Source organism: Podarcis gaigeae (assembly GCF_964106915.1).
Source record: "Podarcis gaigeae genome assembly, chromosome: 10".
Lineage (NCBI taxonomy): Eukaryota > Metazoa > Chordata > Lepidosauria > Squamata > Lacertidae > Podarcis > Podarcis gaigeae.
This window is the reverse complement of record NC_139686.1, coordinates 29,835,913-29,852,616: the sequence shown is the minus strand read 5'-3', so window position 1 is coordinate 29,852,616 and position 16,704 is coordinate 29,835,913. Positions and strand designations below refer to the sequence as shown.

Genomic DNA, 16,704 nt, shown 5'->3' with positions numbered 1-16,704 from the left:
CTGAATACTGGCTTTGGCTGCTGATAACCACAGGTGGGTAGAGTACTGTTGCACTCATGCCCAGCTTGCAGACTGTCCACAGGCATTTGGTTGGCCACTGTGAGAACTTGTGTTCTTACAGAAGAATGTTCATTGTCATAAACTTGACTTACAAACAAATAAGAACAAATGCTCAATAAAGACTGGATATAATATAACTGGCTATAATGCAGAATTTGGTGAGAGATATACATGTTTTGTAAATCATTGCCACATGAATTTGGGATATAACCAGCTTCAGATACATTTATTTTGGCAATTAATGATTTATGTAAATTCTATGGATTATGATTTATTTGGAAAATAAAATATAATGATGATCTTAAAAAAACAAAGACCAGACATAACCTAACTTGCACATAAGCTTTCTGCAAATATATTGGGATGAATGCTGAACAAACAGGTCGTCTAGAGGGGCCTGGAGGGCTGCAATCTGTGTAGTTTGGCCTTCAGAACTTGTTAGGAAAGTTCGATTGAGATTTCTTTCCTAACAAGTATGCTAAGGACTGCAGCTAACGATTCCCTAGCAATCCTCCTCTCCCAAGCTGGGTTAACTTGTCAAAAGGTGACAATGAGCAGGACAGAATGATAGAATCAAGAGCTGGATGCTCTTATCCCACAAGAGGACTTGGTGGATTAGGTACCTCTTCAAGAACCCAGCTGGGGGATCTTAATGACAGCAGGGTTAAGACTTATCAAGGCCTTGGAGAGCCACAGCTAGTCAGAATAGGCAGCACTGGGCTGCATGGACCAGTGGTCTGACTCCATGAAAGTTGGCTTCATGTGTTCAAAGAAAAAGCACTCATCAACCCTTATCCCCTCTAGCCTTTCCCAAGCAGCTAAGAACACAAGAAGAGCCTGCTGATCAGGCCAATAGCCCATCTAGTCCAGTGAGGAACCAGCAAGCAAGATTTAGGCACAAGAGCCCTCTCCCCGCCTGTGGTTTTCCACAACTGGTCTTCAGCAGCATTGGTGCCTCCAACTGTGGAGGCAGAACATAGCCTTGAAGGCTAGTAGCAATAAATAGCCCTCTCCTCCATGGATTTGGCCAACCCTCTTTTAAGTCCATCTAGGGTAGTGGCCATCACTGTCTCCTGTCACTTCTGCATTTTCTTGTGACATAGTTCTTCAGCACGACTAGGAACACAGGAAGAGACCATGCACTGAGTCACATCATTGGACCATCGAGATGAGCATTTGTCTACATTGGCTGGCAGTAGTTCTCCAGGGTTTAAGGCAGGAGTCTCTCTAGGTCTCCCTGGGTATTGAACCTGGGACCTTCTTCATGCAACAGCAAATGCTGCACTGCTGAGCCATGGCTCTGTTAGATAATCCATATAAAAGAGGGCCTGGGGATGCATGTATCCAGTTCAGCTAGGCATGGTAATGTAAATCTTTGAATCCTGAGGCTGTACTGGATTATGTGGAATCACAATGGAGCCTTTAAGGAAATGAATGGCTAAGCCAGTCTGCCAGACAATGGCAGAGCCTCAGGGGATGTCTTGATGGGTCTTGGGGCACCACACAGATAGCAGACTCAATGTTCTGACTGTAATGAAATTCTGGTCTTGGTGGTTGAGTGCCTGTCACAGCTGATACAGAGGCAGGCTGTCAGCTTTAGCATGAGATGTCTGTGCTCTGCTTAATTTTTGCACTGTAAAGTATTTCTAAATCCCAGAGGTATAAAGCTGAAATTAGAGCATGCTCTATAATCCAACATGTGTCTGACTATATCTCTGTGACAGAAAAAGAGAATGAGGTAGCTGTGTCATTCTTTAACATGTGTGAGCTGTCTGGATAGGGTACATGTGGGCTTTTCTGGCTAAAAGGATGTTGGTACATCTATATAGCTTTATGGTGTTTTTATTTAAAACAGAACTGAGGAGGCACTCTTGGACTAAAAAACCACCACCAACCCTCCCTGCAACCACTACATAACCCATTTCCTCCCAGCAAAAACACTTCCTTGTTGAATCTTTGATTACATCAACCCCAAAAGAGGTGAAGAAATGATAACAGTGAAATGACTCAAGAGGCAAAGGGAAATGTGGGAGCAACCCCTACGCTTACAGTGAGGTTTCCTCAAAGCAAGGGGAGGTGTAATCATGACCCCTTGTCTCCTGCACCTGTGTCAAGATAGCATCTCACCCAACTTTTTCTGCAAAAAAGCACTCAAACACTAAGGCTGTGCACACACTCCTGATTACTCTGAACCCAGTGCCCTCCAGTTGCTGGTTTTTGAAGCCATGTGCACAGACTTGAGCCCCAATCCACATCAATTCTGTAGCGTCTTGATAAATACTGCTTCCTGGTGCATTGCATCCGCCCCCCCCCCAGCTTTGATTCAATTTGAAAACATAAGCCATTTGAAGACATCAACACACCCCCTCTGCTCACTGGTGTGCACAGACAGCGACTTGGAAACTCATCCAATCGTACTGTTACATATGATGATGTGGAAATGTGATTTGAAGCACAGAGGGCAGGGGTAATGACTTCACTGTGTTCTAAGTCAGTAATGTGTACACAACTCAACACCAGGGCAAAGGATCACCCCAAAGAGCCACAAGGTAGCTTTACATCAGGAATGGAGAACTTGTGGCCAGGAGTGAGGGGTGTTGTGGTCAAACATCTGGAGCACCATAGGTTCCCCATCACTCAGTCTCATGGGCCATTTGTGCAAAGCCTAGAAAACTTCTGCAAGGCAAGGCATGTTAAAGACTCAAGAGGTGGTCCTCAGAAGGGGGGGAATGGCAGGGCAAGGAATTATTCTGCTTTAAAAGAGAAATGAAGTGGCTGGCAGCAACCACCACAGATGCATGCGGCTTCCAACTGATCCCCTGCAGCACTGTCACTGTGCCCCTCCCCAACTGCAGGATCCTTTGTGTGTTTGTGTTTATGTCTATGCATGCACAACATAGTGCAGATTCCACATATGGGACGTGCACTAGACCACCCCTGAAATGGCAATAACCTGCAGGAAACCCCTGGCTCAGTCAGAAGCTATGTGATTACATTTGCTCAAGTGTGCTGAGCCGGGGGTGGCTGAACATGCAGAAAGTGTTCAGACTAGTGCCTCTGACTGTGGGTGATCTACATCTGATTTCGCCACTGCATACAGTGGTACCTCGCAAGACGAATGCCTCGTAAGACGAAAAACTCGCAAGACGAAAGAGTTTCTCGTTTTTTGAGTTGCTTCGCAAGACGAATTTCCCTATGGGCTTGCTTCGCAAGACAAAAACGTCTTGCAAGTTTGATTTTCAATGCATTCCTATGGGAATCCGTGCTTCGCAAGACGAAAAAACTCGCAGAACGAATTAATTTCGTCTTGCGAGGTACCACTGTATTCTTCGTCTGTCTCTCCAATGCCCTTACTCTCCTTGACCTTAATCAGCCTTTGACCTTCCCACTCTGAATTCCTACCTTGATCACCTAATGTAGGCATTACACTGTAATCATGGAAGTTATGTGTAGATGAGGTCTGCTCTGAAAACAACTGTTTTCAAACAGGTGTCAGAAAATAGCCATCTCCACTCTAGGTCTCACATGCGGTGGGGCCACAGCTCAATGGGGCACCTACACTTGGTATGTGGAAGGTCCCAGTTCAATCAAAGGCACGTCTGGGTGGAAAAATCTAGACGAGCACTTTAGGCAACCTGTTGGGGGCTGCATTTCCTTGTAATATAATAATAATAATAATAATAATAATAATAATAATAATAATAATTTATTATTTGTACCCCGCCCATCTGGCTGGGTTTCCCCAGCCACTCTGGGCGGCTTCCAACAGAGATGAAAAATACACTAAAATGTCACATATTAAAAACTTCCCTGAACAGGGCTGCCTTCAGATGTCTTCTGAATGTCAGGTAGTTGTTTATCGCTTTGACATCTGATGGGAGGGCATTCCACAGGGCGGGCGCCACTACCGAGAAGGCCCTCTGCCTGGTTCCCTGTAACTTGGCCTCTCGCAGTGAGGGAACCGCCAGAAGGCCCTCGGAGCTGGACCTCAGTGTCCGGGCAGAACGATGGGGGAGGAGATGCTCCTTCAGATATACTGGACCGAGGCCATTTAGGGCTTTAAAGGTCAGCACCAACACTTTGAATTGTGCTCGGAAACGTACTGGGAGCCAATGTAGGTCTTTCAAGACCGGTGTTATATGGTCTCGGCGGCCGCTCCCAGTCACCAGTCTAGCTGCCGCATTCTGGATTAGTTGTAGTTTCCGGGTCACCTTCAAAGGTAGCCCCACGTAGAGCGCATTGCAGTAGTCCAAGCGGGAGATAACCAGAGCATGTACCACTCTGGCGAGACAGTCTGCAGGCAGATAGGGTCTCAGCCTACGTACCAGATGGAGCTGGTAAACAGCTGCCCTGGATACAGATTTGACCTGTGCCTCCATGGACAGCTGTGAGTCCAAAATGACTCCCAGGCTGCGCACCTGGTCCTTCAGGGGCACAGTTACCCCATTCAGGACCAGGGAATCCTCCACACCTGCCCGCCTCCTGTCCCCCAAAAACAGTACTTCTGTCTTGTCAGGATTCAACCTCAATCTGTTAGCCGCCATCCATCCTCCAACCGCCTCCAGACACTCACACAGGACCTTCACCGCCTTCACTGGTTCTGATTTAAAAGAGAGGTAGAGCTGGATATCATCTGCATACTGATGAACACCCAGCCCAAACCTCCTGATGATCTCTCCCAGTGGCTGCATGTAAATGTTGAAAAGCATGGGGGAGAGGACAGAACCCTGGGGCACCCCACAAGTGAGAGCCCAGGGGTCTGAACACTCATCCCCCACACCACTTTCTGAACACGGCCCAGGAGGAAGGAGCGGAACCACTGTAGGACAGTGCCCCCAGCTCCCAGCCCCTCAAGACGGTCCAGAAGGATGTCATGGTCGATGGTATCAAACGCCGCTGAGAGATCCAGCAGAACTAGGAAACAGCTCTCACCTTTGTCCCTAGCCCGCCGGAGATCATCAACCAGTGCGACCAAGGCAGTTTCAGTCCCATGATGAGGCCTGAATCCCGACTGGAAGGGATCCAAATGGTCTGCTTCTTCCAGGCGTGCCTGGAGTTGTTCAGCAACCACTCGCTCAATCACCTTGCCCAAGAATGGAAGGTTTGAGACTGGGCGATAATTGGCCATCGTGGCCGCATCTAAAGATGGTTTTTTAAGAAGCGGTTTAATAACCGCCTCTTTCAGTGGGTCTGGGAAGGCTCCCTCACAGAGGGAAGCATTCACCACCCCACGAAGCCCATCGCCCAGTCCTTCCCGGCTAGCTTTTATAAGCCAGGATGGGCAAGGATCCAGGAGACAGGTGGTTGGCTTCACTCGTCCAAGCAGCCTGTCCACATCCTCGGAGGTAACAGATTGGAATTGATCCCACACAACTTGACCAGACAGGACTCTAGCACTCTCCCGCCCCGGCCCTGCTCCCATGGTGGAGTCTACTTCTTCCCGAATCTGAGTGATTTTATCTGCAAAAAACTTTGCAAAATCATTGCAGGAGAACATGTGGCCTGTACTGGGCCCCGATGTTACAGGTGGTTCCGCTAAATTGTGAACCACCTGAAAGAGTCTCCTGCTGCTGTTTTCTGCAGATGCAATAGTGGCGGTGAAGAAAGTCTTATTTGCCGTCGCTATCGCCACTTGGTAGGCTCGACGTTGAGCTCTAACCTGTGTCCGGTCAGATTCGGAATGAGTTATCCGCCACCGGCGCTCTAGCCGTCTCAACGATTGTTTCATTGCCCTCAGATCTGTGGAAAACCACGGGGCTCTCCGGGCTCCATGCAATCGGAGAGGGCGCTTCGGAGCCAAACAGTCAATAGCCCTGGTTAACTCCACATTCCAGCGGGCCACCAGGGAATCGGCTGAAAGGCCATCAACATGGGATAAAGCATCCCCTACCACTCTATGGAAACCATTTGGATCCATTAAGTGGCGGGGGCGGACCATCCGAATCAGTCCCACCTCCCTGCAGAGGGGATGGGTCGCAGAGAAGTCCAGTTGCACCAGGAAGTGGTCTGACCATGGCACTTCTTTCGTTTCACTTTTACTTAGTGTCAGATCACCAACATCCGTAGAGGTAAACACCAGGTCCAAGGCATGTCCGCGGCTATGGGTTGGGCCAGACTTATTCAGGGACAGCCCCATGGAGGCCATGCTTTCCACGAAGTCCCGAGCGGCCCCTTGTAAGGTCGTGTCGGCATGGATGTTAAAATCCCCTAGGACAACCAAGCTAGGTGTCTCCAGGAGAACATCCGCCACGACCTGAAGCAGCTCGGGCAGGGAATCGTTGGTGCAGCGGGGAGGTCGGTACACCAAAAGGAATCCTGTACTGCCCCTATTGCCCAACTTCCAGAACATGCACTCAGAAAACTGGGTCTTCCCAATAGGACGCCTGGTGCAAACTAATGACTTCCTAAAAATCACTGCAACCCCCCCTCCCCGCCCACATGACCTGGGTTGCTGTGCGTAAGAGAAACCTGGTGGACAAGCAGCGGCAAGGACAGGCCCATCTGCTTCATCCAACCAAGTCTCTGTTACACATGCCAGGTCAAGTCCCCCATCCATGATCAAGTCATGGATGGCAGTGGTCTTATGAATCATTGACCTGGCATTGCACAGCAACACTTTCAGGTCATGTGGGTATCCCTTGCTGATTCCAGTATTCATCCGGTCAGGACCAGACCCGGAGGCAGGGATAGTCCTCAGACAACGACTAAACCTGCCTCCTTGTGGGGTCATCTCTTGGTGGAAAGGACCAGACCTGCCCCATAATCTCTTTCTTGTGTGCTCACAAATACCATCACTTCAGCCTTTCCTGTGGGCAAGGATTCTAAACAGTAGGGCTAGGGAAGACCTTGGCTTGAGAAGCAACTGCCTATCAGAGCACAGAATGCTCAGCTAGATGGACCAATGGTCTGACTCAGTAAAAAGGCAACTTCATTTGCCTGAGACACAGGATTAGCAGAGCAGGGTCTTGAAGCTTTGCCAAATGGGGTATAGATTTAAAGAGATGTGACTGGTACGACTTTTCTATACATGGATGCACAGCTAGAGTAGAGAAAATATAACGTTAAACATGCCCTGGTTTAAGTGGGGGAAATGGTGTTATTATTTCAAAAGAAAATGATGACTCTGTCTTGCTCTCACCTATTAACTAATTGCCCCTACTTCCCTCAGCAAATATCTGCTGGCTCAACTTTCCAAAGCTTGGATGTTTATTACATTGTGGAAATTACTATGCAACAAACTGCCTTCCAGCACTGAAAATAATGCCAAGTGCCAACCTTTGCAGGGATCTTGTTGTAACAACTTTTAAAGATTTCTTTGGCTCTCTTCTCCATTAGTATGCAGATCAAAGATATTAAAAATTCTCTCTTCCTTCAGAACCACTGAGGTGGCAGGGCTGAAAGAACACAAATTAATCTTGTCTTTTTTTAAAAAAAAAAAAGTAGCAGCTTCAAGAGAGAATACTAGGTGCCAAGAGCATTTAACACAACCATGTTCTGATGAGAGCTACCCACCCTCTCTTAATCACAATTTTCCCAGGTCAGATTCACCTCTTTGAAAACAACGGTGTTCTACATTTGCTGTGTTTGTTATTGAAGATCTTTTAAAAATCTGGAGTGCTGAATTTCCACACCCCTCTCTCTTTGATTCACAGCCAAGAGAGGAGTTCCTGCAAGACCCGTCTCCACCCCTTTCTTGCTCTTCTCTTATAAAAGAAGGAACAACTGAACTGCTAGCACCTTATTTTCTCACAGGCTAAAATCCAGATTCATACTAGCTCTCTCCCTGGTGCTGTCTCTCCTCCCACCAGAGCTTACCTTTTTCTTTCTTGCTGCAACAAGAATACAAGAGATCAGCAGCAGCAATTCCAGTCTGGAGACTTAGCAAGACTTAACACACACAGAGAGGCTGCTTCTCCAGAGCTATTTCTTCACCTGTCTGCAAACATAACAACTCAAGCCTCAAACTCTCACCAGACCAAAGCTACCAGTGCTCTTTGGAAAGAAGCCTCCAGCAGAAATTTAACAGCGAAGAAGCGATTCAAACCGAAGGGAGCGGGAACTGTTTCAAGAAGTCAAACAAGAAAGAATGAGGGAAGTTTTTAACCTTTCGAAGCTTAGAAGATTTTGAAGGAATACTGCAAATAATTTTGCTTTTGCCAGCAGACACTTTTGCCCTTAAAAAAAGACCCTGATTTCATGCGGACTGCCAAATCAAGGAAAATGTTGAGAGACTTCTCGTAGAAAAGTTATGGGGTATGCAAGAGACCAACTCTGGAAGCGCAAGTTTTGATGGGGACATTTCCCCCATTTTATTCCTTCTACGTTCATACCTATGCTTTCTCTCCCCTAAGGAGGAGGCAGAAAGGTAACCAGTAATTATTTTTTTCCTCAGAGCCCTTCAGAGATATCTTACCTAAGTAAGAGTGCATGTTATTTTTTTGGAGAACAGGAGAAATGAGAAAGCGCAGGACCCCCTGTGTATGATACCACAGACTGTATCCCTTTCTCACCTCTGTGCCTGAACTCTAGGAACCTTATTTCTTTTCCTTTCTTAAAAAATAACCCACCTCTCCTTCAATGTGTCTGGAACTTCTGGGAATTGGAGTCGGCATGAATTTCGGAGTGCTCTTCGTGTGTTTCTGCTACCTGCCACTCTTCAGCAGCGAGGTGAGTAATTTATTGTATTTCCTTAAGAAATGAGAAAGGAACACCTACCTGGTGAACTTCAGACTTGTGATAAGTGTGTGAAAGCAAATGAGGGAGAACACTTTGCATAGGTGATTATCAGCAATGTATGTGTACAAAAGTGTTTAATGCATGGAGGGGTCCCCCCCCCCCCAAGATCAAGGAAACTAACTTCCTTTTACTTGAAAGAAAGCCTCATTGGAAGACATCCTATTTGCTAAGAAATACATTGTTGAAACCAATGTTTAGGATTACAGCATTGCAGCACAATCCTATGCCTGTTTACCTGAGAGTTCCCACAAATTCATTGTGATATATGCCTCAGCAGATGTGAATTAAATTGCAGCCTTAATCTAATCAGTAGCCAAACACAAAGTGTATTACTGAAGGAGGCTTGTGGGTTTCATTCCATGCAAACTTTTAATTACTTGAGCAACCTGCTTGAAAAAGTAACTTGCTCTTCCCTGCCTTCCTTCTGGTGTTTAGGTTTTGTAGAGCCCTGGTTATGCAGACCAAATCTTCAGATTATCCCGTTCATTCTATGTCCCAACACTGATAATACCATGTAAGATAACACACATCTATACTTATCATTGTTCCAATGTTTTGATAGTCCCTCCAATAGTTTTAGGGAGAAAGAGTTCTTATTTGCAGTGCACTGTACCAGCCCCTCTGCCTTGGTGGCTCATGAATTGGCATCTTAGGGATTTTTACAGGCTCCTCAAAGGTAAAGCAGCTCTTCCACAAAGAAGCCATATCAGATTGCCCCAGAGGATCAGTGAGATAGGCCTTTGATGAAATCAGGCATTTCTACCTGGGAATTCTGCCCAGGTACCTGCTGCTGCAATGAGGGTGGGAAAGTCTCTGGTAGTTTATAGGAGTCTGCAGAATATTATCATACTGCCTGGGGGAGTCAGACTGAATTGGAAAGCGCAGAGAATTTCTCTCTCTCCCAGGATAAGAGGTCAGACGAAAGGGAGTTGGCTATTGCAGTTTTGGCTGGCAGCTGAATTCCAACTGGGGTTTACTAGCGGAGGGCACGGTTTTCCAGCTGTTCCAAGTTGGAAACTGCCGCAGGAGGGATCCTGTATCAGTTCCAAAGAAATGCCCAAGAGGAAAGAGAGGGAATGCAGAGACTTGAGCTAGGGAGTGGTTCTTAAAGGGCCAATGCTGCTTTATTTCATTTTCACTTTGAAGAGACGCCTACCAGATCTACATTCCATGCATTGGACAATGCAGAACAAACACCAGCTTTACGCCAGGTGGGACCCCAAGTCCTTTGTTTTGAGGGCCACCACCTTGAGGTGGTGTATGGCTCATTTAGCACTGGTTAGTTATCTCTCACAACCCGGACAGCTCAAGAGAGAAAAGGGCTTCGATTTTCTCAACAGTTTCACCCTCCGGGATAAATGGCAAAGTGAGGTTTCCGGTTGTGAATAAAAAAGAACCCGGCGCGGTAAAATATTCCAGGTTAATTAATGCAGGGAACAAGGCTGTTGTGATCTCAAGCATGCGCTCGTTAGTCAACCTACCGAGGTAACTTAAGGTCCTTGTTTTAGCGAGCATGTGCAGAGTAATATATCCAGAGGGGTCTGGAAACACGCAGCAGGTTGTTAGGGGAATGCATCGCTTGCCGGGAGGCAGGACTGCTTCGATCTGGAGCCGGAGAAGAAAAACAGCAGGAACTCGGAGCAGGGGGGCGTCTTAATCCTGCAGTCATGTTATTTGCAGAGGAAGCCGGAGCATGGCACAGGCAAGCATCAGCAAACTCGACGCGGTTCCACGCCGCCCTTTCCAAATAGGAAGCAGGAAAGGGGGGGTCAAAAGGGTTAGGGGGGTCATACCAGGGCTTAATTTGTGCCAAGGCTCACCAGCTGAGGAAAGCAGCGCCTGAGAGCTTCCGGAAAAAAAACACCAGAAAACAAAAGCAGCTCTGAGCATGGGCAGAGTTGCCTTCCCCCCTAAGCCACCACGGCGCGCCTCTTCGTTTCAGGGCTGCAGCCTCAGCTTCCCAACCCCAGATGGGCTTGGCTTATCAGCGCCGCTCATTTTATATTTTAAGTAAATAACATTAAGTGCCTGCTCCTCTGGAGGGGGTGGGGAGGAGTGTGGCGTTTGGGAGCCAAGGCTTGGGAAGCAGCCAAGCCTCAGGTTGTTGTGCCCACAAACCTGCGCGAAGAATTCTCCTTTTGTTCTCTCTGGGAGAGCGCGCGAGGGAGGGAGGGAGGGAGGGAGGGAGGAGGAGGAGGCGCGTCACGCGCTCCCCCCCCCCCGTCCGGGCCTGCCAATCCCGCCCCGAGGGGGTCGCGGGAAGAAGGGGGATCAGGAGCGCGCGCGCGCCCGCCCCGCCCGCCCCCCCCTCCCCGGGCGCAGCGCCCGCCGGCAGCTCACCTTTGTCTGAGGAGGGCTACGCCAGGCTCCTTTTCGCTTTCCCGACCCAAAGCAACACCCCGCGGGAGGGGAAGGGCTTTCCCTGCACGGGGAGGTCTTGGCAAGGCAACGGTAGCCGGGGCGGCCCGTGTGTCCTGCACGCTCCTTGCTCTCCCGCTGTCCTCGGCTCGAAGGCGTTTTGTTCCCTGAGGCCAGTGGGGCTTTTGCACAGACCTCACAGGAGCGCAGTATTGACCTTTGGAGGTGCACGGTTTTATACATTTTGGTTTGCATCTTATAAGTTGCGAATAATATCTGACTTTTCTATTTTGACATCTCCTTGTGACATTGCAGTTAGCATTTTCTGGGGGGTTTACGTGTGGAAGTGGTTAGGCTTGCCCGGCAATTGCCTGAGGTGGCACAGCAAAGGGACACAAATAGGCACCCGTATTATACTCAAGAAGGGGAAATGCCCCAACAGCATTTCTTAGGATAAAGCAAGCAAGCAATAATAACTAACTACCGGTATTTCCTTCCTTTTCATGACACCGAAAAGGTAGAGTCCTCTGTGGAATAGTAGGGGTGAGCCTGCCTCTCCTTGCTCTCCTGCTGCTTGTGGGTGTGTTCATTTTTGCTTTTCAGGCCGATCTGGGTGGTTTTTAGTTCTTTCCCTACCCCACCAAAGAAGCTCCAGCACTCCAACAGTGTCATGGAAGAAATTCAACTGGTGAAGCTTTTCTCAGCTTGAAAGTGCAGGGGTAGGAAAAGGTTCTACCTGGCAAGATGGTTTTGCCTGTGGTGCATCTGCAAAAATAAATGGAGGCCAGTACTGGAGAGAGTTGGGTTTGGATTTGAGAAGGTTTGAGCTCAAATTTGAGAAGGTCTAAGTTAAGTCCCTGTTGAGCCATGATGTTCTTTTAAGTGACCTTGGGCTAGTCGGTATTTATCCTCGTCACAAAGTAGCAGTAAGGGTGAACTCCATGTATCCTAGCTTGAACTCCAGTGAGGAAGGATGGTATATTAATAAGTCAATCTTCACACACCTACACAGTGCTTCAGCATTATTGCACTGGTATAGTTATACCTGTAACTCCAGGGAAGTATCCCTGCAATAAGAGTGGCTTCAAGTTTACAGCCCCAACCTACAGCATCTCTTTGTACACCCATCATAAACATTTGTTTAGTGCAGTATATTTTATTTTGTTGTAATTACATTTTTTAAAATGATATAATATACTACACCAAAATTGCAATTCTGACCACACTTAAAAAGGAAGAGCTCCATTGGGTTCCATGGAATAGGATTGGGTTTTAAGCTACCTTATTTTCTTCGTTAGAATGTTAGCTTTCCTTTGTATCCTACCGATGAAGAGATGATGTAATTTAGACAATTCTATAGTACAGGCAACAACCAATTTATGCACCCGAACCTGGAAGTGACTTTAAAAATTGCCCTAAAAGAGTCCCAAAAGGGCACGAAAACAGCACCTAGCAATCCCACCCCAGGAGCCCTTGCACCAATTGTTGAGAGCTGGGGAGAGTTGGTGTTTCAGCAAGGAGGTTTGGAGGGAGCGATTGTGGTGAAATTTGGTGTCTGATAAGTGCTATTGGTTTTTTAAAGGGGTTTTCAAGGGTTTCTAGAAGTTTAGAGGGTGCTTGCAGGTTTTCCCCAGTGGTGTTTCAAATATACCAATTTCACTTAAACGTGCAGTGCCTTGGAACGTAACTCCTGCGTAAATGGAGAGTTGCCTTTATACTTTTTTCTCAAACCATGCAGAGATCTGCTTCTCTGGCTTGGGGATAGTCTGTTGTAAACCAGGCTATTTCTTGCAGTCTACTTTCATCTCAGGTTATAGATATCAAAGTGCATGACATGTACATGTTGCATTATCAGTGAACTATGGTGGATATAAATTCTCCTTTAAAAAATGTGAGCTGAGGCCAGTTCCCATTGCATGTATTCCAAAGAGTTCTGTATCTGAATACAAACATAATAAGTGCTATTCATTTATTTGCTTTATAGGTTGGTATCTAAGTAAAAATGTCCAGGTTAGTTAATGGCAAGAGATAATTTGTCCCACTGTGGCTAAAGAGTAATGGGAAGAATAAACCTTTCAAATGTTGCCTCCCCTTTTTATGCCAATACATATACTACTATTGTTTACAATCACTGTGTGAACCATTCATTAAGCTTCATGGCTATTCCGGTCCTATTCAAGCAAACATGTATGAACTGACAAAGCACCTGCAAGCGAACACCATGAATATATTGTTTTTAAGCATCCAAAAGTATGCAGGATGGTTAATGAAGGCAAGTAAAGGCACAGTCTCTGCCCCTGAGGAGCATACAGTTGTCATTGAAACATGGTATAGCAATGAATACACCAACAGAATGGGGTCTGCTATGGAGCAGAATATGTCTTTGAGACATCATCAGTACACCATTGACACTGTAAGCTTGCATAGTGTAATGCACACTCACTTCAAGGGTTCATCTAAATTAAGGCGAGACATGGATCTCTGAGCAACCCATAGACATGCCTGCAGGTAATCTTCAGGGAGAACACATTTGCTCACACGCACAAATTGTGGTCTCCTTTAGAGGAAGATGTGGGATATAAATTTAATAAAACAATTTGTACACAAGTCAGCTTCTTGGAGCAGAGATAGGCACAGTTGCTTCAATCATGTGACAAGAGCTCAAATATGTTCAGATCTGTTTCACATTATTTCCAAATGCACAATTTATATATACATGAACTAGGATTGGTTTGACCACCACCATATCTGAATGACTCAAAAGCTGTCCTCTAAATTAAACAAATGGCAGCCTTCTGCAACTTGGTGTCCTCTAAGTTGTTGGACAATGACTCCCATTATCCCTGACCTTTGCCATGCTCTCTAGGGATTATGAGAACAGGAGTCCAACAAAATATGTAGGGCACCAGGTTAGCTCCATCTACAAGATAAAGTTGGGTTGCTACATCATAGACTTACTTGGAGAAGTCCATGAAGTGAAGTTGCACAGAACCAAGTGCATGCTGCAGGCCCCGTTCCCTTGCTGTCCTCATCTGGAGCGTTACTATCACAGAACAACTTTACATTATTTCAGCTTCTCTGCATGCCCTGCAATCAACCACACTTCTTTTGCAAGCTATCCTGGGGCAGCACATTGGTTGTAGAGCCCCAACACGGCACCTCTTCTTTCCCAATGTAGCCCAATTCCCATCCATTCACTCATCAGCCAATTATTTTTGTGACACTTTAGCCACCCACATTCCCTACTTTTTTATTTGACTCAGTGCTCTGCAGGGGATAGTGGGGTAGAGAACATTTTTCAGCCTGAAGGCCACATTTTCTCATGGGCAACCTTCTTGGAGATGCATGTCAGTGGGTGGCTGTGGCAACAAATTATTATTATTATTAGCCTGTCCATCTGCCTGGGCTGCCCCAGCCACTCTGGGCAGCTTCGAACATAATAAAAACACAGTAAAATGTTGAACATTAAAAACTTCCCCATATAGAAATGACTTTGGAGAGTTGTGTAGTTGTTTATCTGTTTGCATTTGATGTGAGGGCATTGCCCGGGTTGGGTGCCACTACTGAGAAGGCCCTCTGCCTAGGTATCTGCATGTATAACTCCTCATCCAGGCAAGCAAGGGGCATGATTACAGTTCAAAGACTCATTCCAGCCAAGCAAAAGAACTGGAGGAAGATGCAGCGAAAGGCTAGTGAAAGGTGTGGTCAAATAGCAAGGCCTGGAGGGCTGCAGTTGACCCCAGACCCGAGGTTCCCCACCCCTGGTGTACTGGGACTAGGTCTGTGCCAGCTCAGTGTTGTTCAGTTTTGGATGTTTTCCTCCACTCCCTTGCACTGGGCTCAATAAATCCTAAGAACACACCCTGTTTTTGCATCTATGGCACAAACAGCAACTGACAATCCTGCAAAGATAGGAGGGGATGCAAAAATCTTTAGAATTTACCCAGTGACTCCTCAGTAGGAGTCTGTTGGGATAGAGTCAAGTGAGGTAGTGGATGTGGGAAAGCCCCTCTCTTTAAAACTCCCACCAAACTGATACAAATCCTCCTTCTTCATTAGAGTGATGGAAAGGGAGTGAGTGGGTGTGAAGCCTTCCTTCCCTTCCCCTAGCTGTCCCATTGTTATCCAGGCCATAAAGGGAAGCGGTTGGAGATGTGGGCTGCACTGCGGTTGTATAGACGCAGCCGGTTGTATTTCTTCCCAAAGCAGTAAACATTTGTCTTTCCTTGATGGATCATGTAATCTAGGATTGAAAGGAAACGTGTCCCCGTGCCCATTTGGCCCAATCCTACTTGGCGTACTCATCCCTCGGCACGTACAGGCACATGCTCGCACATACGCATTGTCACTTGGATCTGGGATTAGGTTGCAGAAATTCCATCCCCTGACAAGACATGTATCCCCTTGCAGAGGACAGCACCTGCCTGCTAGGAAATCCCTGTATGCTAGAGGAGCAGACAAAGTACCAGAGCAATTACGAGTGTGTGAAGGTTGCTCAGATGAGGCGGCACCCGTAACAGCAAAGCAGAGTGTACGTGTGTCTTCCTCTGTCTTCCTCTCCATCAGCTGATGTGTGGGACTAGGAGAGAATGACGTTTCTAGGACTCACCAAAAGTGCATCATGCTTATGGGGGAATTCCCTCCAGTTTGCATTTATCTGAAGACCTGCCATTGTATGAAGGATAGCTGGGAGTAAAGGTCCTCTGGTCATCTTGGTTGGTGAGGACCGAGGGTTAAAATGTCAAAGGTGAACCAAGAGAGAAAGAAAATCCAAACGAAAGAATTCTTGTTTTACAATGGCATTTCTCTATTCATGAAGAACAGACTTCTTCAGAGAGAGGATTTCACTGACATATGAAAGGGAGATAGTTTGCCAGGTTCGCAGAGGTGACCACCCATTGCTGGGTGTGGCAACAGAAGGGTTAAAAGGCATTTTCCCCAAATGCGGAAGCCATGGCCTTTGGGGGTTAAGTCATCTTGTGTATCTCTTGCTAGGTTCTGCTGGGACTCGTTGATGTTACTCCATGCTGAGGAATGTCACGGTGCTTCCCCACCACCACCCCAAGCACAATTTTGAGAAATAACATCTTCAAAAAAAGTTAAAAAGCTGCTTTGCTCTTCCAGTCCTCCAGGTGTGCAGAATGCACCCCACCCTGGTATAGCACAGAGCTGCAGCAGTTAATCACTTGTAAGGCACAGGTTTCCAAAAGCTCGGCTGGGACCTTGTGGGTGGGCTGCCAGGTTGGCAAAAGTGAGGGTATCAACCTGGCATTGCCTGGATCACATTTTCCAGGTTGTCAGTTTAGGGTTCCCCCTCCCACTCACTTCACGCTATCATTTTGTTTCCTATGAGGAAAGGAAATGTTGTGGCTTAAACAGAATCCACTCCTTTCCAAAATATAGCAGGAAGATATAGTAGCTCAAGGGACAGGTTGAACTGCAAAGTTGGGAGCTTGGATCTGTTTACAGGTGAATTAAACTGCCTTAAGGAAGGAGAGGAGCCAATGCCAAGAGGGCATGTATGGCTTTTGTCTCTCTTTCAGTTCCTTA

The 16,704-nt window shown here is 46.9% G+C and overlaps 1 protein-coding gene across 3 annotated transcripts in view; it reads left to right on the top strand.

The window, feature by feature from the left end:
- PDGFB (platelet derived growth factor subunit B) overlaps positions 1-16,704 on the top strand; it is a 48,524-nt gene that overhangs the window by 7,223 nt on the left and 24,597 nt on the right. For 2 of the 3 annotated variants that reach the window (XM_083701187.1, XM_083701186.1), the window contains exon 2: positions 7,713-8,727. The exons of the other annotated variant lie outside the window; for it this stretch is intronic. In XM_083701187.1, coding sequence (XP_083557313.1) covers positions 8,638-8,727 — 90 coding nt within the window. In that variant the 5' untranslated portion in view covers positions 7,713-8,637. The remainder of the gene's footprint in view (positions 1-7,712; positions 8,728-16,704) is intronic. 3 annotated transcript variants of the gene reach the window in all.